Below are 23,188 nucleotides of genomic sequence, written 5' to 3'. Positions count from 1 at the left end.
GGTAGATCGTTTTGGTCCACACCGTCATTGCACCCCATTCCTTCAGCGGCTCGAGGCTCAGAACCTCCCGCTGTGCTGTGACCTGTGGAGAGGGGAGAACCCGCAATCCTCTTTGGCTGGGGATCCTGCCTTCTTCCCTGCTGTGTCTCAGATGGACAGGAGACAGTTCCACCCATTCCTTTGGCAGGGCTGAGTTCTCTGCGTAGGTCCACCTACTTAGTGAAAAAAGAACCTGCTTCTAGAACCATCCATCATACTAGAAAGCGGTCCTTCATCAGACAAGTACACCAACACAGGCATTGAGGAGGACTCTGTATGTGAAAATTCGGCTACGGCTGGGCTGCTTGCTGCCTGGTGGCAGGTGGGCAGGTAGGAGCCTGTCGCCCGTAGCTTCCACAGGCACTGCCTAAATGACCAACAACCTCCCCAGCCCAGGTGTGCACAGGGCATCACTGTTCCGTCCCCGGGACTGTGAGAAGGGGCTGGGCCATGTTTGTCAAACATGGAGACAGGGGCTGACTTAACTATTCCCTATTCCCCACTGGACATCCTTCCTGTGAAGTAATTTTGAATACTGGTGGCTGAAGAACTTAACAGGATACTTTATACTGATGTTGACATGGGAGCCAGTTGGGGCTGAATGGCCACAGCAGGTTCAGTGGCCATCTTTTCACACCCTCCCACAAACCATCTCTTGATGCTCCTGCTAGAGAGAGGCCATGGGGTGGGATGAACCATGGGGCTGAGCTAATATAGTATTTTTGCATTATCATCAGATACAGGAGAAGCATAACAGGACAGGAGGTGATGCTGGAAGGGCAAGTCTCTTAAGGTGGTGTCCTCCAGACAACATTATAAGGCATTAAATATTTTGTGTGAAAGCGAGGCTTTGAGACATTCAGAGAAGGCGGTCACAGTGTCCATGAACTAGCTCCCCATCAACCAGGGGCACAGGCTCCATCCTATACATGCTCCCCCAGGGGCTACTTTCCCTTAGGGTCTAAGTGCAAAGCTCTTACTCTTCATTGTCTTCTTCCTTTTAATCCCATTATTCCTAACACTGTATCTAACTCCAAGGAATTTGATTTTTGAATCACAACTCCAAAACCTCTTATTTGAAGGGTAATTTCAATTTATTAACAAACCAGAGAAAACAGCACAGAAAGACTGTGAAAGACCAAGAAAGACGGATAGGGCTTCATTCTGCCCAGCTCTGCTGTGCATGCCAGCATAAACCTTCCCCGTGCCTCCCGGATGGTGCCCCTCAGATGGGGAGAGGCCAGTCCTGCAGGGGCAGGGGGAGCACAGTTCTTCTCTGCTTCTGCATGATGGGTGGGAAACTCTCTCTCCACTCTCCCCCTCCGCCCCCAGAACGTTTCCCTCTGCAGGACCATAAACCTGCACATCTAAGACCTAAAAAACACAGCTCTTGAAAAACATTTTCCCAATTTGCAGCTATACTTTTTCACACCTTTGGATTCATTTTTATTTTGTTTGAAACAGCACATCTAGAGACAAATTGCAAACCCAGCCCATTAGAAACTATTGTTCTTTTCTCTGCTGCTTAATATATTAGTCTAGATCCAGGTTGATCCCTGCCACATGCCAAAGAGAAACTAGTAAGACCTTTTATTAGAGTTTTTAAAAGCATGAACATAATCTCATTTGATCCTCACAGCAGCCCTGGGAGGTAGGCAGGTGGGCATGATGGTTCCAGGATCCAGAGGACAAAATTGTAACTGATGGAGCTGGGAACCAAACCCATGTCCTCTGACCCCTGGTCCAGGGCTCCTTCCACTCCACAAGATGAACTGGGCCCACCTAGATGAGCAGAGCAGCTTTTCTGCTTAGAATAGATGAGATGTCCTTTGGGCTTGCAAACAAAGGAGATTGAAGTACAGACCTCAGCAGAGAGCTTAGGTGATAAACATACCTGAGCTCAATCTAGCATCAACATCAGAGGGATGAACAGGACAGAACATGGGCATCTTTGACAAGGGTTTCTTCTTGTTTTCCTGATTCTCACCTGGAACACGCTGGGTGCTGTAACATGAACGCAGCCAAGTCCAGGAGGAGGGAAGGCATTCAGAGGACTTTCTCATCTAGCAATTTATTGATTCCCTCACAAATCCTCTTGAGGTTGGGCCTACAGTCTCCATCCAGGCTATAAAGGGTGGAGAGGAACTCCATATCGGCAAAGTGGTTGAAGACATGGTTGATGCGCCCGTGGGTCCTGGGTGTCAGGTGTCGCTGTACCAGTTCATGCACCAGGTCCTTGCACTCATGTAGGAGCTTGGAGAGCACATTTCTATCGAAGGTGTATTCTACCTCATAGAAGCTGACGATTGTCATGGCGGTCTGGTTCAGTTTCTTCCTGAGCTTCTCCACAATAACAACTTCCTCCTGGCTGAACTGGTTGTTCCGGTAGAGGATCCCAATTTTGATCGCCACCTTGATTAAGTCTTTCATGATCTTGTGGGCTTCCTTCTTGTTGTGTGTGTGCTCTTTGGTGACTTTGTAGAGCTCATCAAAGATCTCGCTGCTGGTGTCATCAATCAGCATGTTGGCCACAGTTTTACTGGCTATTTTGCTCAAAATCTTCTTCTGGGCTTGAAGGGCAAGGTTCTTTGAACTAAAAACATCAGGACCTATGGTAAGAAAAGAAATAAAAGTTATAGAAATACTAGAACTGTTTATTATGTTTCTACCAGTGAAACATACTAACTTGAACTTATGTTCTTACAGCAAAAATTCATGCCTTCATACCCCACGACTCTTTTATGAAACCCCACCCCAGCCTGGTTACTCCACTGTGCTCGCCACATGACATGCTTGTTTACCCTCTTGAACCTTTTAAATTGCGCTCTTTCCTCTCTAGACGTGGTCTCCTCATGTCCGGGCCAAATCTCACGCTTTTGACTTAGTTCATGCAAAAAGCCTCCTTGACTCTATTTGCTCACAAAGAACTCCCTCCAATGATTATTGCACAGGAAACTATTCAGTTTTGCAAATTTACAGGAGGAAATTATTGCTTAATGATAAGAATGTAGCACCAATGCCAGCCCCATTCTTAGGACAGACCTGGGTGGTTGATCATGGTAGTATTTTTTGACTGAGTCTCAGAATTCATATTTCATTGAGTCTAAGATGTATTTTTTTTTCATGTTTGATATCTTGGAAATTGGGATGTGTCTTATAGTCACTGTTGCCAGGTGGTAGTTGTGCTGTGGTTGCATTACCTATGTGTACATCAGTTTACACAAGAGGAGACAGATTTGGAATAAAAGTCATGAGTACTCTTGTAAGAAATGTTGCTCACCAATGTTCTCGATGGCACACAGGACCACATTTTGTGGGAAACACAGACATAAACAATTCCAAGCAAAGATGCTTCAGCTGAGTACAGAAGTACCCTGAATGTGAGGAAGCTTAGAAAAACCAAAGCCACTTTATTTCCCCGTTACTTTCCACTCTATGAACGAATGAGAACAATATATGTTAAAAGAAATAACACTGTGTACAAGTAAGTCTAAAAGGGATCTTTCAATAAGTATAAAATAAAAATTCTAAGCAATAAGAAAGCAATCATTTGCAGTCTAATTGGCAGCATTTTCTTCTTTCTTAAGAGCATAAAAGGCATCTTATAATCGATGGTGTCTTAGATTGGATCGAATACTCCATGAAGTCACCAGTTAGCTGGAACTGATATTTGACAGTCAGCAGTACGTGTGTGCATCGTTCTTATCTTCCCAAGGACATTCAAGTCGCTGGAGGACAGAGACAACATCTCCTACAGCACCTAGCTCAGTTCTGGGCACAGGGATGGAATAGTGTTTGTTAAGTTAAATGCCAGAGTAGTACTGCAGAAGAATAAATTTTCCTTTGAGAACTGATGGCTCTAGGATCCCTAGAGTTTTTGTCCAGTGCTCTGTGGCTACATGGAAGTGACAGGCAGCATTGACAGACAGGTGGCCACACATACTAGCTTTTTTTTTTTAAACTTTGGGTTTATTTATTTATTTATTTATTTATTTATGGCTGTGTTGGGTCTTCGTTTCTGTGCGAGGGCTTTCTCTAGTTGTGGCAAGTGGGGGCCACTCTTCATCGCGGTGCACGGGCCTCTCATTATCGCGGCCTCTCTTGTTGCGGAGCACAGGCTCCAGACGCGTAGGCTCAGTAATTGTGGCTCATGGGCCTAGTTGCTCCGCAGCATGTGGGATCTTCCCAGACCAGGGCTGGAACCTGTGTCCCCTGCGTTGGCAGGCAGACTCTCAACCACTGCGCCACCAGGGAAGCCCCACATACCAGCTTTTGCAATCCTGCCTGGCCCCTCCCCAACTCATATCCCACCCCCTCTGCCCACCTCAGACCCATCCCCTCAGTGGAATGCCATTAATCCCTGGTGCTTAGGTCTTGCAGACACGGACTCAGTAAACACTTAAACACAATTCAGACATACGACCCAGCACTTCCTCCACCCGCATATCCCCTCATGGACTGACTCCCTCCCTCCCAGCCCAGCCTTGCTCCCTCGGCCCTGGGTCTTTCCAGGACAGCTACTTCTGCTCACGGACCTCTTCCAGCTGTAAGCCGCAGGGTCACGGCCTGGAGTGGGGTCACTAAAGTGGGATCAGCAGAACTAAAGCAGCAGGCACCACGGGTCTCCCACAGCCCCAGGAAGCTCTCTCCTAAAAGTCTGAGACCATAGACTCTTTAAGCAACTTCGGAGCAAGTGACCCTGATACAGCCAGGATTTTCCCTTCAGCTTCAGTGTGAAGGGAATAAACAGTAATTCTTGACTTTTCCTTATGGTGAGATTTATGCCCTTCCAGAGTTTGAGACAAATAATATTACTGCCCGGTCTGATCATCTACCATGGTCACCCAGACCTTTGTGTAAATAACCTTTGTTCCAAAAACATCAAATTCCTCTTCCCCAAACAAATATTTACCAGCATTAAGGATGTTTAAAAGATTGTGCTGTATGCTTTGAAATCAGTTCCACAGGAGAAACTTAAAGACTCTGAGCTTTGGCCGTGTCACCAAAATAAGTGTATGCCTCCTTAGGTGATTATTTTGATGGGAACAATGGAATCTAGATGGATCTGTTCTGGAATATCAAAAAATGAGTCATTTCTTTATAGACACAACTCCTAAAAACTGCTTGAGAAGAAGGTATTTGAAGAGGTTCTCTGGAAATGCAGCACACATGCATTTACACAGAAGCAACGGATCAACTGTGTGTCCACTGGAATGTAAGCTCTGTGGGAGCAGGGATATGTGTCCAAGCCCCACTGGACGTCCCAAGCCCAGTGCATTGGTGGCCCATGGCAGCTGTTGTTGAATGAGGAAGCACTGGCTCTGTGCCAGGCACTTCATGGCTTTAACCCTAAGAGCTGGGTGAAGCTGGTGTTTTTAACCAAGGCTTCCCTGCTAGCCGGATTCCAAACCCTGCTCTTTTCACCACCAGCATTCCCAAAAGTTTTCTCCAGAGCAGTGGTCATCACACCTTTTGCTCTTACAGCCCCATAAGAATTTTGAAAAGCTAGTACCTCCTTGCATATTTTTTAACTTGACAGCAAGTATTTTTCACCTTATGGTTAAATAGTTAGAATTTCTAAGTAGATTAAATGTCTAGATATTGTAAATATTGATACTTTAAAATCAATGTGTTAAATTATTCTTTTAAAAGTGTCCAATGTACATACCACATACCACAGTGATACAACATCCATTATTGTCCATTTTAAAATGACAGGAGCAAGCTCTCCTTTAAAAATTAGAGCTGCCGCCATAAACAAGACAAAAAGACAACCCTCAGAATGGGAGAAAATTTTGCAAACGAAGCAACTGACAAAGGATTAATCTCCAAAATCTATAAACAGCTCATTCAGCTCAATGTCAAAAAAACAAACAACCCAATCCAAAAATGGGCAGAAGACCTAAATCGATATTTCTCCAAAGAAGATACACAGATTGCCAACAAACACATGAAAGGATGCTCAACATCACTAATCATTAGAGAAATGCAAATTAAAACTACAATGAGGTATCACCTCACACCGGTCAGAATGGCCATCATCGAAAAATCTACAAACAATAAATGCTGGAGAGGGTGTGGAGAAAAGGAACCCTCTTGCACTGTTAGTGGGAATGTAAATTGATACAGCCACTATGGAGAACAGTATGGAGGTTCCTTAAAAAACTAAAAATAGAACTACCATACGACCCAGCAATCCCACTATTGGGCATATACCCTGAGAAAACCATAATTCAAAAAGAGTCATGTACCACAATGTTCATTGCAGCTCTATTTACAATAGCCAGGACATGGAAGCAACCTAAGTGTCCATCGAAAGATGAATGGATAAAGAAGATGTGGCACATATATACAATGGAATATTACTCAGCCATAAAAGGAAACAAAATTGAGTTATTTGTAGTGAGGTGGATGGACCTAGAGACTCATACAGAGTGAAGTAAGTCAGAAAGATAAAAACAAATACCATATGCTAACACATATATATGGCATCTAAAAAACAAAAGGTTCTGAAGAACCTAGGGGCAGGACAGGAATAAAGACACAGACGTAGAGAATGGACTTGAGGACACGGGGACGGGTAAGGGTAAGCTGGGACAAAGTGAGAGAGTGGTATGGACATATATACACTACCAAATGTAAAATAGATAGCTAGTGGGAAGCAGCCACATAGCACAGGGAGATCAGCTCAGTGCTTTGTGTCCATCTAGAGGAGTGGGATAGGGAGGGTGGGAGGGAGACGCAAGAGGGAGGGGATATGGGGATATATGTATATGTATAGCTGATTCACTTTGTTATACAGCAGAAACTAACACACCATTGTAAAGCAATTATACTCCAATAAAGATGTTAAAAAAAATTAGACTTGCTACATTATTCTTTTTTCTCCTTGAAATTGTATCTCTATTCTATGACATCCAGAAACTTTAACTTAATATCTGTTTTTATGCTTGAAAATGTTTTATTTGATCAACCCGTCATAATTCTCTATAACCAAAGGATCCATACATATTGAAATTTAAATTAAAAGATGATTCCAGTGATCAAAATCTCCAATCCTTAAAAAAATTCCTTCTGGAGTGAGTTATCATTCTAATTATTTTGGGTACAAATATTAAACTTTTGATAAATACTAAACATAAAAAATAAAGTTTTATTGGAAATGCACCTCCAAATGAGATGGGTAGGGGCAGGTTATGGTGCTTTGATTAAGAGAGGCATCACCAACACCAAAGCTTCACATCATCCCTTTGTTTGACCAGGTTTTGCAACCCAGGAAAATGTATTTGTCCCAGTAAGATTCATTATGGGTGGGAACCCCATGACTGAAACGGTGGAAAGAAGGAAGGTTCACCACCCTCTGACCTCAGATTGTTGCTCTGACAGATGAATTTAGAAAAGAGTATTTCGGCTTCCTTGGTGGCGCAGTGGTTAAGAATCCGCCTGCCAATGCAGGGGACACAGCTTCAAGTCCTGGTCCGGGAAGATCCCACATGCCACGGAGCAACTAAGCCCGTGTGCCACAACTACTGAGCCCACGTGCCACAACTACTGAAGCCTGCGTGCCTAGAGCGTGTGCCCCACAACAAGAGAAGCCACCGCAATGAGAAGCCCTCGCACCGCAACGAAGAGTAGCCCCTGCTCGCCGCAACTAGAGAAAGCCCACACACAGCAGCAAGACCCAACACAGCCAAAAAAAATAAATAAAATAAATAAATATAAGAAAAGAGTATTGCAGTGAGAAAGAGGAATTGGATTTATAAATCAATTCCCCCAAAACTCTCATCTGCTCATCGCATGGAAAGTCTCTGGTCTCTCCGTGGTGCACACACCAGTTTGAGTCCTGCTCTTCCGTAAGAGCAGCAGCATTCCATGAGATGTTAAGTGGTGTTCTTTGGGGGGTGGGGGTGGGGGAGGGGAGTAAAGAGGTTTTTTTTTTTTTTTTTAAAGGTTATACTCCATTTATAATTATAAAATATTGGCTATATTCCCCATGTTGTACAATATATCCTTGTAGCTTATTCTATGCATAATAGTTTGTACCTCTGAATTCCCTACCCCTATCTTGCCCCTCCCCTCTTCCCTCTCCCCACTGGTAACCATTAGTCTGTTTTCTATATCTGTGATTCTGCTTCTTTTTTGTTATATTCACTAGTTTGTTGTTGTATGTTTTAGATTACACATATGAGTGTTATCATACGGTATTTGTCTTTCCCTGACCGACTCATTTCACTTCTCATAGTACTCTCTGAATAAACTTTCTTGATCAAATAAGTTTGGAAAACACAGGGTTAAGCAACATTAAACAGAATCTTGTAAGACTTTAAAAATATTTCTTTAATTGATTAGGGTGTTTTATCAACTGTCAGAGAGGGGTGGGTATGGTAGGCAGAATCATGGCCCCCAAAGATGTCCACATCCTAGTCCTGGAACCTGTGCGTGTGTTATCTTATCTGGTAAAAGAGACTTTGCAGACATGACTAAGTTAAGGATTTAGGGATGGAGAAATCACCCTGGATTAGCCAGTGAGCCCGATGCAATCACAGGGGTCTTTATCAGTGAAAGAGGGAGAGAGAGTCAGAAAAGGAGATGTGGTGATGGGAGGAGAGGATCGAAGGGATGTAAAATAGCTGGCTTCAAAGATGGAGGAGGGAACCACCAGCCAAGGAACGTAGGCAGCCTCTAGAAGCTGAAAAAGGCAAGGGAACAGATTACCCCCTAGAGCCTCCAGAAAAAATGCAGTCCTGCTGACAACGATTTTCAGACCTGTGTAACTCATTTAGGATTTCTGATCTCCAAAGCTGTGAGATGATAAATTTACGTTGTTTTAAATCACTGAGTTTGTGGTAATTTGTTACAGTAGCTCTAGGAAACTAGTTCAGGTGAGTAGAGTGTGGTAAAGCATTTCCCAATTTTATCTGGTCAGGAAGCTCTGATTTATCTGTTGTTGTTTTTTTGTTTTTTGGCGCACTGCAAGGCGTGCGGGATCTTAGTTCCCCAACCAGGGATTGAACCTGTGCCCCCTGCAGTGGAAGCACGGAGTCTTAACCACTGGACCGTCAGGGAAGTCCCAGAAAACGGTGTTTTTTGAGTAGAGCCCTGATTTGCCAGGATTGAGGGGTTTCCTGCCTGGTGGACTTTCAGGGCTAAAATTGGAAAAGTCCAGGCAAATTGGGACAAGTTGGTCACCCTATTCCTGAGCTGCTAGTGATGCATATATCATTGACCTAAAAAATGAAGAACAGGGAAGTAACAAAGGAAAAATTCCAGAGAGAGGAAGACGATACATACCTAATATTGAAGATCCTGTCGTCTCAGCAGGGTAAGCTGTATACTCTTGTTGCCGCACTTACCACCCTTCTCTACTTTTTAATTCTAGAGTCAATCTTGACCTTTTTTTTTTTTTTTTTTGTCTCTTTTGGGCCAAGGTTTCTTTTGTCCCTTGGTTGCTCTGCAATTATTGAGCATTTACTATTTGTTCAACTCTGTAAGAAGTGCTATGGGGGACGTCCTTCCCCCCTCCCCCCAATATTTAATTGGGTCCTACTCTGAATATGGTCCTGCAGGGAGGCGAGATATAGACAAATGAAACAAAACACTTAAACATGTGAAACAGCCCAAATTGGCATGAGTGAGAACAGCTGGGGGAAGCTCTATGGGCTCTGAAGGTGGACTTGAATGTGGATAGGTGGGGATGGCTACGATGTCAGGAAGTGGTTTCTAAAGTTATCGAAACAGGCCAGCAATTTTCCCCAAATCACAAAGGCCTTGGGTGGTTTCCCTCATATGTTCTCAGCTATTTCTCTTGTAAAAGAACATGTTATTTACCTACAAAGGGACTTGAGGTACAAGCTTCTATGGTGAGGGCTCAGGAGGGTCACAGGTATCAAATCTCTGAAGCCTAACAATCAAGAGGCTAGAGCAGAGGAATTACAGATCATCAAATTATAAGGGAAGCTTTAATAAAAAACAACAAGCAAGTAGATTCCCACACTTACACCAGACTGTCAGTATTAAAATCTTTAGGAGTAGGGCCAGTAATCACAAGCTCCCTAACATTCAGCATGATTCTGACATGCTGAAGGTAGGACCCACTGATCACGGCATGCCCCAACGTGTATCTTACAGAATACTAGTCCCATCAGATGTTCCAGGGGAGAAGGTTTTGTGATGAGCTAAATGAGTTTGTAGATGACTACACATTGTGGCTGGCTTTTCATGATGCGCCATACCAGGTAGCTTATTAAAGGCTCTGAGAAGTCCTGTAGTAAAGATACCTGTGAAGTTTTATTATTTATTTGATGAAATAACATCAAGACACCAATCTGGTCAACTCTGACAACTCCCAGGGGTAGGGCTGGAGAGCCAGTACTGTTTCCAACACGCACACACGATTTAAGGGAGAGTGTGCGCACTGAGGGAGAGCTGGGTGGGGCAGACTTTTTGTACATGGAAATCTTGGGCTTGTTTCCTTCCATCCATCCTTCTGTCTCCACCTTTTGCAGAGGGACCATGTTGGTGACCCATCAGGGAGAAACACTACGGGCTGAGAGGAAGAGTGTGAGCTTTGGAAGCCAAAGTCAGGAGTGCAGTTGGGATACCTGGGGATACAGGCCTAAGTGGCATGCACATGTTTGTTTGTGGGAAACACCGAGAAGATCTAGGATAGGTCGTGGCAAAAACTATTCTCTTTTTCTTGCGTACAAGCCTTAAGAAGGCTCTTTTAGCCAGCGATGATTCTCTTAACCATTTTTGAACAAAAGTTCCCATTTCCCACCCATGAAAAGTAAGGGATTGTTTACAGTAGCTGAGAATCTCTAAGAATGGAAATAAAAATGTGATTATGCAGCTATTATTATGCAGCTCACCTAACTAGCACAAGGAGACGAGACTGAGGAAGCTGCAAAGTTCATCCTTGTAGGAAAAAACAAGGGCTTCCTTAAACCAAGTCTGATGGAGGAGCTCAGATGAAAGGATTATGGAGTCAGTGCTCTGAGATTAAGCACCCTTGGAACATTACAAGGAAAGAAAAAGTACCAGGACTATGCTGGGAAAATGGCGTGACAATGGGAGCGAATAGTTTGAAGAGAGAAAGCAAAAGATAATTTAAGTGGGCCCTTCACTGCATGGAAAAGTGCTGGGGCTAGTCTGAGCTGATGCTTCTATAAATGATGTTCAGCCGTAGCACAAGTGATGTTTCCACGTTTCTAGAAAACACTAAGCTCTTCCGGCTGGTGAAATGCCAAGCTGGTGGTGATAAACAGCAGGAAGATCTTACCAAGCCAAGGGTGAGTAGGCAGAAAAGAGGCAGATGAACTTCAGCATGGTAAAGGCAAGGTAATACATTCTGGGAAAAATAAATGATGGTTATGAAAGATGATAGGCTCTCAGCTGTCAGTTACAGCCCAGAGAAGAGCTCTGAGCGTCAAGCCAGGATGGGTTGTGGCAGAGAGGGGCTAGGGGACAGACTCAGCTCTTCTCTCCTTACTCTCAGGACTTGGTAACTTCTCTACCTCTGGTTAAGGAGTGTGCAGAAAACTTGTATATGAGGATGGATAGCTGTTTCAAAATTATAAAGTTATCTGTAATAGCCAGCACTCACACAGTATCACTTCACTTCTGTAAACAGCTTAGGATAATGGCAAGGAAGAGAGCTAAAAATGTTAAGTAGAAGTTAGGGGTGGAGATGGTACTCTGAGAAAAACAATCTGTGGTGCTTAATAAGCACCATCTGTCAAAGTTGAAGGTCCAGAGTACAAGGAAGGTGGGAGGGGAGTCTCTGGGGCACGGGGAGGGGAAGGCCTGGGCAGAGGGTGATTTATGGTAGTCCAAGTTTCTGGCACTCAAATCACTTACATTTAACTGTTGGAAATAAAGTTCAAGCAAGCTTCCTTGAGACGGAGCAGCTTTACAAACTACTTCGAATGTGAACTTTCACAATGAGCACCTATCCTTCTGCTCACCTGCACATGCACCCAGAAAAGCTGATTGGGCCAGTCATGTCCCTTAAGCTCCATCCTTCACAGTCAATAAGGGGCCAGGAGTCGGGGGAGAGTAACACCCTCCCCCCTCCCTTCCTGCTTCCTTGTCTGTTCTCTGGATGAATGATAAGGAAGGGGTTGGCTCTGGGGGTGAGGTGGTCTGCAGGATGGGATATCCATGACAACGATACAACACCTTCTAGAGAAGACATTGCCTCTGCTTAAGTTCTAGGTCCCTATGTAGCTATGGGGACAAAACTATTAAGGAACCTTAAGTAGTTTTTTGAAATGCAAACCTAACACTGTTACAGTTTCCGGAAAGACTAATTGAGGTGTTGCATCTCCAGTGGAGTCAAACTGGAAAATATTTTCCTTCCCTTGTATATATAAGACTGTGGTTTGTATACTGCCGGAATATTAAAGAAGAAAGATGGCACTGGAGGAGGTACAATGAAGTGAAATGGTCAAGGGATGGTAGGATCTTTGAGTTAGAGACAAGCAAAATCTTGATCCTTCCCTCCCCCCACAGAAAATGATCAAAGCTTGGCAGCTCATGAAAAATGCCTGTTAGGTCTAATCCCTTTCATACTTGAATGAGATGGCATTTTCTAGGCTTAAGAAAGGTATTTTGGGATAATTTAAAAGGCATCACAGTAAAACTTAGATGACCTAGGAGGAATAGGAAATAGACTTTTCTGACTGGGGGTTAATCCAGCACACCCTTGAGGCCTTCTCAGGTTTGGTCTCTTCCCCACCCTCCAAGAGAGCCTTGAGGACATGTCCCCTGGGCTCACCCCTGCTGCTGAGAAGACCTGAGGTCCCCAGATTTCCACTGCCTGCAATAAGAAGCAAGCAGCTTGTGGGTCCTGTGAGTGGGTCACCGTGACTTGAAGGGCAGCAGCTTCCACCAGGCACCCTGAGGGGGTGTGCAAAATGAAAACATTAGAACCTTTATTTCTGTTTCCTTGTTTTCTAATGAGATGGGTTAAGCTTTACTAATATTTAACATTCAGGCTAACCTTGGGACCTACTGGTGTGTGGTGTTCTAAGGAAAGAGGGGAAGGTCCCCCTGCTTCCCGGGGGTGGGGGAGTATTTTAGTGTGTCTCTCTCATTTGTTTGTTGCTTTTCAGCAGTTTTGATTTTTTTTGGCATATGTTTGCGTGTGCTTGGTTAAATAGACTCACTGATTATATTATTTAGTTCTAACTAAACTAACCCTTATGAAATGGACCAATGATTTCAAAAGATTCCTGCAAGAAACAAAACTGAGGCCTGAAGACAATACACTAATCATGCCAGCACAAGTGAATGGCAAGAAAATGGCAGAGCTGACGATTATCCTCCTCGTAAGAGCTTTTCCGCAGCCAAATTATAAGGTAAAGGTAATGATCTAGTCAGATCAGACAAGAAATGGGCTATAAAAATTACAAAAATTCTAATAAGATGATTTGAAATATGGATTTCACACACTTTTACTTGCCTCGAGATATTCCCCAAGGCAGTAGGAAGCCACAGCAATTAGCAAGACAGACATATTGTGATTTTGATCTTAGCTTGTCCTGTGGGTGATGGGGAGAGGCAATAAGGAACAGACTGTGTGACTTTGGGGGAGAGGGATGTGTCAGGAGTGATGCTGAGTGCTTCTTCTAGCTTGGGAGATGTGGGGTGGGGAACATTAGGCAGCACCAGCTGAAACAGGCATCTGGGAGCGTGTGTGGGGAAGATGACTTCAGTCCTGAGCACGCTGATTTCGAAGGGTTCCGGGGGGGCATCTAGGTGGAGATGGGCACATGAGCCTGTACAGTAGGCACCTCCAACTCAACATATTCTACCCTGAGCTCCCCATTTCCCCATTCAAACCATGTCTCTATCCATCAAGCAACTGATGGTGAAAAGACCTAGTTTCCCTAAATAATTAGCCAATTAAAGACGCAGACGTAGAGAATGGACTTGAGGACACGGGGAGGGGGAAGGGTAAGCTGGGATGAAGTGAGAGAGTGGCATGGACATATATACACTACCAAATGTAAAATAGATAGCTAGTGGGAAGCAGCCTCATAGCACAGGGAGATCAGCTCAGTGCTTTGTGACCACCTAGAGGGGTGGGATAGGGAGGATGGGAGGGAGACGCAAGAGGGAAGAGATATGTGGATATATGTTTATGTATAGCTGATTCACTTTGTTATACAGTATAAACTAACACACCATTGTAAAGCAATTATACTCCACTAAAGATGTTAAAAAAAAAAAAAAGATCCCAAGGGATAAACAGGTTATTCCTTTAAAATGCAAATTCCTACTTCAGTGGTTAAAGTGTACTCTCTGTTCAAAGCTTGCTGGGGATCAAGTTAGTCAGAACCACACGGTAGTCCTCCTAGGGCTTCTCTCTCCCCTTCGTGGCCCACCACCAAATCGCCCCTCCTTCCCCACCAAGAAAATGGATTATTTTAAAATAAGGGTAGGAAGTGAGAGGCAGGCTTGGGTACAGTAGGATTGGGGTGGAGGGTGGAAGGAGGAAGGACTGAATTGCTAGACAGCCAAATGCAGGGGAGGGGGTGTTGCATTAGCCAGTCTTCACCACTTTGCATCTCCCTTCATGTGGCCAGTCGTCCTGCCTCTAGCTCAGGCTCGGGTGCCCCTGAAATCTTGCCTTTGGGTCAGGCCTGGGAACAGGCAGAGAGTTTTGCTTTGCCCTGGGTGGCTGCTCAGTCCTAGAGATTCATTCATCCAGCAGTCAGGAGTGAGGATTGGAGTGTTTTGAGGGGACCAGACATGATGAAATTTCCTAGCTAATACTGGATGTTTTAGGGTGCTGAGAAAGAACATACAAAAGCAATAGTAGACAAAACAGTGTGCTTCTTATAGGAAAGCAGATTCAGATCATTGTGACACCTTGCACTGAGTAATTACACTTTAAAACCAGCATTTGATGACCTTCAAGATGAAGACTCTTTTTTTTCATTTCAAAAAAATTTCCTGGGCCTTGAAATAACATCGCTTCAGGTGAAGTGAAGAAATGTTGGCAGGGTCAGCTGTAAGACCTTCCAGCTCATTATCTCATTTTGTCGTAGATGCCCCCAATCCACCCATCCATTCGCACTGAAGGATTCATAGTTCAATTAATAATCATGTCAGAGATAATGTTAACTACTGAGCACAGATTATGTACCTGAGGTAGTATACACTATGTATTTGATCCTCACAAGAGGCCTGCAAAAGAAAGACTGTAATAAGTCCCATTTTATAGATAAGGAAACTGAGGAACAGCAGATTTAAGTAATTCATTCAAAGCTACGAGGCTAGTAAGTAAAGAGCTGCAGTTGGGCCAAATCAAATCTAGACAAAGCCTGAAATCTTTGCCTTCCTGCATCTGCTTTTAGAAGATTGTCCCTGGCTCCCTAATGACTGTGATTTCTCACTTATTTGAGACATTAATTATGCCTCAATTAAAATTCCTATCTAGCAACAAGATTTACATTTCATCATTTTTTTCTTAAATACAAAAAAAGCCAGTCTTATGATGTGATAGAACAATACTACCTATTCAAAACTTGAAGGTAGATGTAGCTTTCATCTTTAGAGGGCATTCTATATATTTGAACAGAGTTGCGTAGTGGTTCTGTTTTACATATTGATTTTACAGCTAGCTCTGAAAAGTGAATGAGTGATAATTTTACTTACCAGAGCTAACTGAAGCAGATACTTGTGAAGTCACTGGGAGGGGGGGGCAGGGTGAATCATCTCCAGCCCAACAGGTTAATTTTGGAGATCTGAGAGATATTTTTGTCTCACTGCAGTAGAAGAGCAATCATCACTAAAAACAACATCTACTTACATGATTTCTTTAAACAAAGCTTATTCATCCCCTCCCCCACTCTTTTGCATCTAAAAAAAACTAGTGCCTCTCTGAATAGTAGGTCATACTCAGGCATAATAAAATAAAAAGAGTCTATGTATATAGTGCATTATGCACAGTAACTCATTGTATCCTTGCAACAACTTAACATGCATGTACTAATATCACTACCACCACCATCGCCACCACCACCACCATCATCATCATCATCATCATCATCATCATCATCATCATCATCATCATCATCATCAATTTACATCCAAGGAAACCACGCAAAGGGGAGATTAAGCAGCTTGTTTAAAACTACCATTTAGGAAGTGGCAGAGTTCGATTCAGACCCAGGCAGGCTGCCCCAGAGTCCCGTGCTTCAACCTGCCACACTAAACTGCCATTCATGAGGTGATAAACATCAATTAGTTTAAATGTTTTTTTGAATTATTGCCCATTTTAAGATGGAGATTGAGCTGGGTTTTTCCTCGGAAGAATTAATGTTTTAAAAAACCATGAAGCATTTCAAATATACAGACAAAACAGAAGATAATATAACAAACTCTACTTGTATGGCCACCACCCAGATGGAACAAATCTTAATATTCTGCCCTCAAAGACAGAGGCGGGGGTGAAGCCCTCTTTGTTTTCAATTCCCTTTCTTTTGTTTTCAACTCCCTTTCTTTCCCTTCTATCTCCTCAGATCTAACTGCACTTCAGAAGTCGAGGTGTCTTTTTGTCTCATCCATGTTTTTATATGTTTGCTTCATGAGTATGCATGCATCAGCATTATATTGTTCAGAGTGTTTGTAAACTTCAGATAAAGGTGTCACATTGCACAGATCCTTCTGCATCTCTTCATTCAACATCTTTCTTGCAAGATTTATCTAATTAGTCATTTCATTGCTTATATGAATATATTCTTTATCCATGTTTCCTATTGATGGACATTTACATTATTTCCACTTTCTGCAAGCAAATAAGTCCACAGTCGTGTCTCCTTGTGCACACACACAATAGCCTCCCAGGTTCTATACCTAGAACACAACTTCCGAGTCCAGTAGCACAGCTGCCAATTGCTTCCAGCGAGATTGCACTAATTTTCACTCTCAGCAGCCGTGTGTGAGTTCCTGGGGATCTGCTTCCTCATCAACACTTCAGATAGTCCACCTTTAAAATTTTTGCCAATTTGCTAAGTACAAAATGGTATCTTGTTTCAATATGCCTTTTCCTGATTGTTACTGAGATTCAATATATTTTTGTGTATATTGAGCAGTCAGGTCTTTCTCATATGTGAATTGCTTATTCATGTAGTCATTTCCCCCCTAATTGGATTGTATGTCTTTGTCTTGTTAATTTGTAGGAGTTTTTATGTATTATGGATTCTAATTCTTTGCTGATCACATGACTTGCAAAAATCTCCTCCCAGTCTGTAGCATTACCTTTTAACTTTATTTATGGTGTCTTTAACTGTATAGAAATTAAAATTTTTACTCTAGTTAAATTTAACTAATTTATCAGTCTTTCCCTTTATGGTTAGTGGTTTTTATATTTTGTGTTAAAAAAATCCTTTCCTTCCATGAGTTGATAAACGAGTCTTATATATTTCCCAAAAGTTTTAAGGTTTTGCTTTTCACATTTAGGTCTTTAATCCATCTGGAAATTATTTGGGGATGTTGTAGGAGGTACATTTTTCTCCTCATAATTTATTCAATGTATTGAATAGTTCATCCTTCTGCTACTGATCTGTTAGGCCACCTTTTTCTTAACAAGTTTCCTTATTGCATGGGTCTGAGTTTTTTACTCTATTCTACTGATCGATTTGTCTGTTTCAGTACCAACACCACACTGTCTTAATTACTGTAACTCATAATACGTCTTGATTGGCCATAGAGAAGTTCCCCCCATTTTATTCTTCTTAGAAATTGTTTTGATTATTCTTGCCTTTACTCGTTCAACTGAATTTTTGGGTCATTTGACCAAATGCCATGAACACCTTGTATTAATCTGAGGTAAGCTGGTATCTTTATGATAGTAAGCTTCCCATCCATTAACATGATATATCTCTCCATTTAGTCAGAACATCTCCTCTGTTCTTCAATAATGTTTTATAGTCATCCCCATAAAGCTCTTGCACATCTTTCATTATTGTTACTTCTAGGTACCGTATAGTTTTGGTTGCTACTCTAAGTGTAATTTTTTTCTCTTATAGTTTCTAAATGGTTATTAATGATGTATAGGAACCCAACTGATTCCTGTATATTTATCTCCAATTGAAAAATTTTGCTGAGTTCTGTTATTAGTTCTAACTTGCTTGGGTTTTTTAATGTGGACAACTACACTGCCTGCACAAAATGATTGTTTCCTTCTACCTCCCACTTCTTTTTCTTGCCTTATTGCACTGGTGGGAAACTCTAGTACAATGCTGAATAGTAAGGGTGTTATTTGGGATCCCTGTCTTGTTCTTGACTTAAACAGGGTTGCTTCTAGAATTTCCCCACCACATATAATGTCTGCTGTAGATTTTTGATGGATACTCTTATTAAGTTAAGGAATCTTCCTTATGTTCCTAGTTTGCTATGGCTTTTGTTTGTTTTAAGGTAAAAATGTGTATCTAATTTTATCAGACACTTTCTTTGTACCTACTGAGATGATTATATGGTTTATCTCTCTTAATATGTGAATTTAACCAGTTATTAAGAGACTTTTCATTTAAATCATCATTGCATTCCCAGGATAAGCCCTACTTGATCATGTATTTAACATACTGAAGAATTCTATTAGTAAATATCATATTCAGCATTTTGCAACTATGCTCAAAGGTGAGATTGGTCTATAACTTTCTCCTAGTACAGTCCTTGTCTGATTTTGATGTCAGAGTAAACTAGCTTCATAAAATGGATTGAGTTGCTTTTTCTTTTTCTATTCTCTGAGACTGTATGTGTTAGACAAGGATTAACAGCTTTATGAAAGTTTAGTAAAATGCGTCCACAAAGCCACTTGTGACACCAAGTAGCCACTCTTTAGAGCTTAAAATCTAAAATTTTAATCTAAAATCTTTAGATTTTTATTTCTTTCCCTAGAGCATCCACAAAGTAGGTAGTCACTCTGAATGGTATATCACTCTCAGGAATAGATAAACACCATCTACTGGCATAATTTTTAAAAAAATAAATTTATTTATTTTTGGCTGCGTTGGGTCTTCGTTGCTGTGCGCAGCCTTTCTCTAGTTGCGGCGAGCAGGGGCTACCCTTCGTGGCGGTGCGCGGGCTTCTCATTGTGGTGGCTTCTCTTGTTGTGGAGCACAGGCTCTAGGCGCACGGGCTTCAGTAGTTGTGGCACGTGGGCTCAGTAGTCGTGGCTCGCAGGCTGTAGAGCGCGGGCTCAGTAGTTGTGGTGCACAGGCTTAGTTGCTCCGCAGCATGTGGGATCTTCCCAGACCAGGGCTCAAACCTGTGTCCCCTGCATTGGCAGGCAGATTCTTAACCACTGCACCACCAGGGAAGCCCTACTGGCATAATTTTTAATACCATTCTCCTTGTTTTATTTTAAGAGGGGAAACTGAGGAGCTATTTCTCAAAATATTTTCTTTCTTTAATAAGTTGATTATAAAAAATGATACATGAGCACTGAGAACAGTCAGAAAAGACAGATAAGCTAAAGGAAAAAAATGAATACCCCATGATCCCACCATGCACCATGGTTAGCATGTATATATTCGTCCAAACACTCTCCCAGGCATATGCACTTTAATATTCACAAACATGGGATCAATGAACACTATTTTCTAATCTGCATTTTCAGTCAACATTCTGCGGATATCTTCCTCTGTCAATAAATGGATTATATCATCATCTTGATGATATAATTTCCTCTCCCAATTCTCCCATTTCCTCTCCCAATCCTCCCGTTTCCTCTCCCAATCCTCTCCTGATAGACTTTAATTTGTTCCCAGTTTTTGCTATAAAGGGTCTGGGGACAGTAACAAATAACCCAGCACCAGGCTGCATGTAGGGGGAAAGGGTGTCCAAAGGTGTCTCTTGGCATATGGCAGTATTCCCTCCTAATGCTCCTTCCTGAGCCAGGAGGTGGCAGGTGATCCTGAGAGGGAGCCCCACAGACAGACCCCTTGGTTCCACCTACCCCCATCCCAGCCCTCCCACCAGAGGCCTGCTTGTCCATGTCAGTCAGAAGTCATACTCAAATCAGAAGCCAAAGGGCGGCTCACCCCTTCACAAGGATGGCTGTGCCCTAGCCCAACTTGCTAAAGATAGTCAGACAGATGAGAGCCAAATAGTACCAGCGGGGCCTCTCATGCCCACAGGTGAATCCAATGGACCCTTGCCTAGGTAGAAGGAGCACAGCCACAGCTTGTCTGTTCCAGCTGAAGGCCTCCTCCCACTGTGAGCCCATGGCCATCCCTCACATCCTTCTTCCCGGGGACGGTGGCTCTCGCACCCGACTCCAGCACAGTCCTTTCCCCATGCTGCTGCACTGTGGCTGGTGCTGAGTTCTCACAGGACCAATGCTCGGGGGACTTGTGAACCCTCACAACTAGGGCAGTGTCCACCAAGTAGAAGTAGTCCAATAAATGTCTGTTAAATGAACGACTGAATGAATGATTTTCTCAGGCTTTGAGGCCCAGTCTGTCTGTTCAGGATACATACTGGAATGAGGTGTGTATTCACAAAATGTAGACTGAACCGAACACACTAAAAAAAAAACAAATGTACTGAACTCAGCATGAGGTCCGTCCCTTGCCTTCACACAGAGCTGCCTGCCTGGCCCAGTCAGGCTCTGTGTGTCTGTGCCCCACAAGCAGCAGCATCACCTGGGGGCCGAGATGCATCACCCACCCCACCCCACCCTCAGTGCTCAATTCCATCAGGAACGCTCTCTCCATGGCAGCAGCGTCCATCCCTCCTGCCACCCCCGGAGCCTCCCCATTCATGTCCCTTCATGCTTACAAGCTATTTTAAAACTCAGGGGCTTTTGGGGATCAGAATAGCACAGGCCATGTCTGTCTCTCTGGGTGATCCTCTCTCTCTGTTGGCAGATCTCAAACTGTTCACCACGGCAGGTGCTCAAAAACTCAGGCTCAGGCCACCAGACTGCTAACAAGGATGCCAGCAGGATGCCGAATTCAGAGCCGTGGGAGGATGCCAACTTGGTAATACGTGAAATTAGTAAATAGACTGATGCAATAAAAATGTCAGTCTTTGGAATTCTCCAATTTTTGGATAGATATAAAGCCTAAAAAGTTTAAAAAAAAAGCAGGCAATAAAATGGAACAAACTCTAATCTATATTGGAAAAAAATAAACAAAATATAGCCTGAGAGAGTGGGTATTTAAGCCTAAAGAACTGAGGCTCTTGGAAGGTGCTATAATTAGATTAATACAGTAATATGTTAACCCTCAGTTTAGCTTAAAAAAAAGATAAACGGTTAGCTGTACTAGGGAGCTTGAAACACATAAGGGAGAAGAAACCAGAAGGTACTTCTGGATGGGAGATGATTTGGCAGCCAGCAGTATGCCTTGCTCAATGTTCTACTTAATTTCTTTTTAGTGAAGTAAGAATTTTGTACAATGACATTTTTGGATTTCAGTCAGTATGAGAGTGAAACAACAGGAAAGGGGCATATGTAATATATCACTTATAATACCCCTTACCTGTATTCTATAGTAACTGTTTTTTGTTGTTCTTGTTGTTCATGCATCTGAGATCTGAGACGTGAGTAAGACACAGTTTGGATATCCACTGGTGCCACGGTCGTATCTGACCCAGTTTGCAGATGGGAGGTGGGGTGGCGGATAGCTTGCTCTCCTGCAAGGTACCCTGAGGTTGGGCTCCTTAGTTCTGCTGGGAGCCTTCCTCTGATGGAACCACTCTGAATAGGAGAGTAGCTGTGGAAACTTGCCTCTCTGGAAGTTGCCCATAAATGTGTCTTTCTCTGAGGCTTCCTTTCTAAATTAAACTTTCCTCATACTTGTCTTAAAGGCAGTAAAAGCTTCCAAATAAAATTCTTTATACTTCATGGTAATATAAGACAATACCACCAAAAAGTTTCACCGTTTCAAATCAAGTCACTGGGTGCAGTCGCTCTAAGATGCTGATAATGGCTGTCCTGGGGAGTCAGGATGCCAGGGCTGTGGCCATGGAGTCGATCCCCAAGTATGGGGAAAACCCCCAATACAGGGAAAACCGAGAGCCAACCCCTGGTCCTGACTCTCGCCACTGAGCCCACAGCAGGGGGTGAAGGAGCCCAGCCCCTAGGCCCGCCGCTGCTGCCCCCCGAGGATGCTCACTGTGTGCTCTGGGCCCAAGTCTTCACCTTCCTGGTATCTTCGTCTGTTATATTAGGGAGTTGGACTAGATGATTCCGCTAATTTGTTTTATATTCTCAATTTAATAATAACCTCTTCTGAATCAGAAACTGAGTTTTTAAGTCTATAAAAAAAAAAAGAAAAACCACACTGTGTATTCATGAGATGAGAGCCCATGTCAGTGGGAGGGATTCTCAGCTTTCCTTCTCTCACACTGATTTCCCTCCAGCCACCAAGCTCTCTCCCAGATCTGCAAATGCCAGTGCTTCAGCAATGGAATGCCTCCTGCTTTTCCCTCCTTCTGAAAGCCTGGGGCATTGACCTTGGAGCCTCCAGCTTTCCTTTTCTTTGGCTTTCCTCCAAAATGCATCACCCCCCCCCCCACCCCGCCCCGGCTATCTGGGGCCCTTGACTCCTCTGTCAGACGTCAGCCTGTGCTTGCCACAGAGCAGTGGTCAGCAGGCTCTCCCCAAGGCTTCTCCCTGTGCTGACCTCAGCACCCACAGACCAAGCTGCAGATGGCCAGCCCCAGCAGGCTGCCCTGTGCTGACGCAGCTGCATACAGGAGTTGTATCCAAAACCCTAGGACCAGTTCTTCTCATCAGGCCTTACATCCCTGTCATCCCACTTCTCTGCCCCCAAGAGAAAGTGGCTCATCCTTTTTCTGATCTCACCCATTGCTTGGTGCATCTTCTCTCCAGATCCAAGCACCCCTTGCTGTCCTCTTTCCCACCCCTCCCCTGAGCCCTCCCTCTATCCAGAACAAACTCTCTACGTGGGACCTGTCCAAGGACCTCCCACCTGGTGTCACTTGTTTGTTCACTGCAAGTTCCAGGAGAGGGGGACCTGGACTGCTGTGTCCACCATGGTGTCCCTGGCACATAGAAGGAGCTCAATAATATTTAGATTTAAACCTCAAAACCCAACACTGACTGGTCAGCCCAGGAAGTGATGTCATGGGGAAAAGAATGGGGATTGAGGAGAGGAGAGCCCGGGGG

The 23,188-nt window shown here is 43.5% G+C and overlaps 1 protein-coding gene across 1 annotated transcript in view; it reads right to left on the bottom strand.

The window, feature by feature from the left end:
• Nucleotides 1-605: 605 nt before the first annotated feature.
• The window catches only part of TNFAIP8L3 (TNF alpha induced protein 8 like 3), a 39,966-nt gene continuing 17,383 nt past the window's right edge, over nucleotides 606-23,188 (bottom strand). The window contains exon 2 of the mRNA XM_082450168.1: nucleotides 606-2,648. Coding sequence (XP_082306294.1) covers nucleotides 2,086-2,648 — 563 coding nt within the window. The 3' untranslated portion in view covers nucleotides 606-2,085. The remainder of the gene's footprint in view (nucleotides 2,649-23,188) is intronic.

The sequence above is a fragment of the Balaenoptera physalus genome, assembly GCF_965194825.1.
Source record: "Balaenoptera physalus genome assembly, chromosome: 2".
In the NCBI taxonomy this organism is placed as follows: domain Eukaryota; kingdom Metazoa; phylum Chordata; class Mammalia; order Artiodactyla; family Balaenopteridae; genus Balaenoptera; species Balaenoptera physalus.
This window is presented reverse-complemented; position numbering and strand designations above follow the sequence as displayed.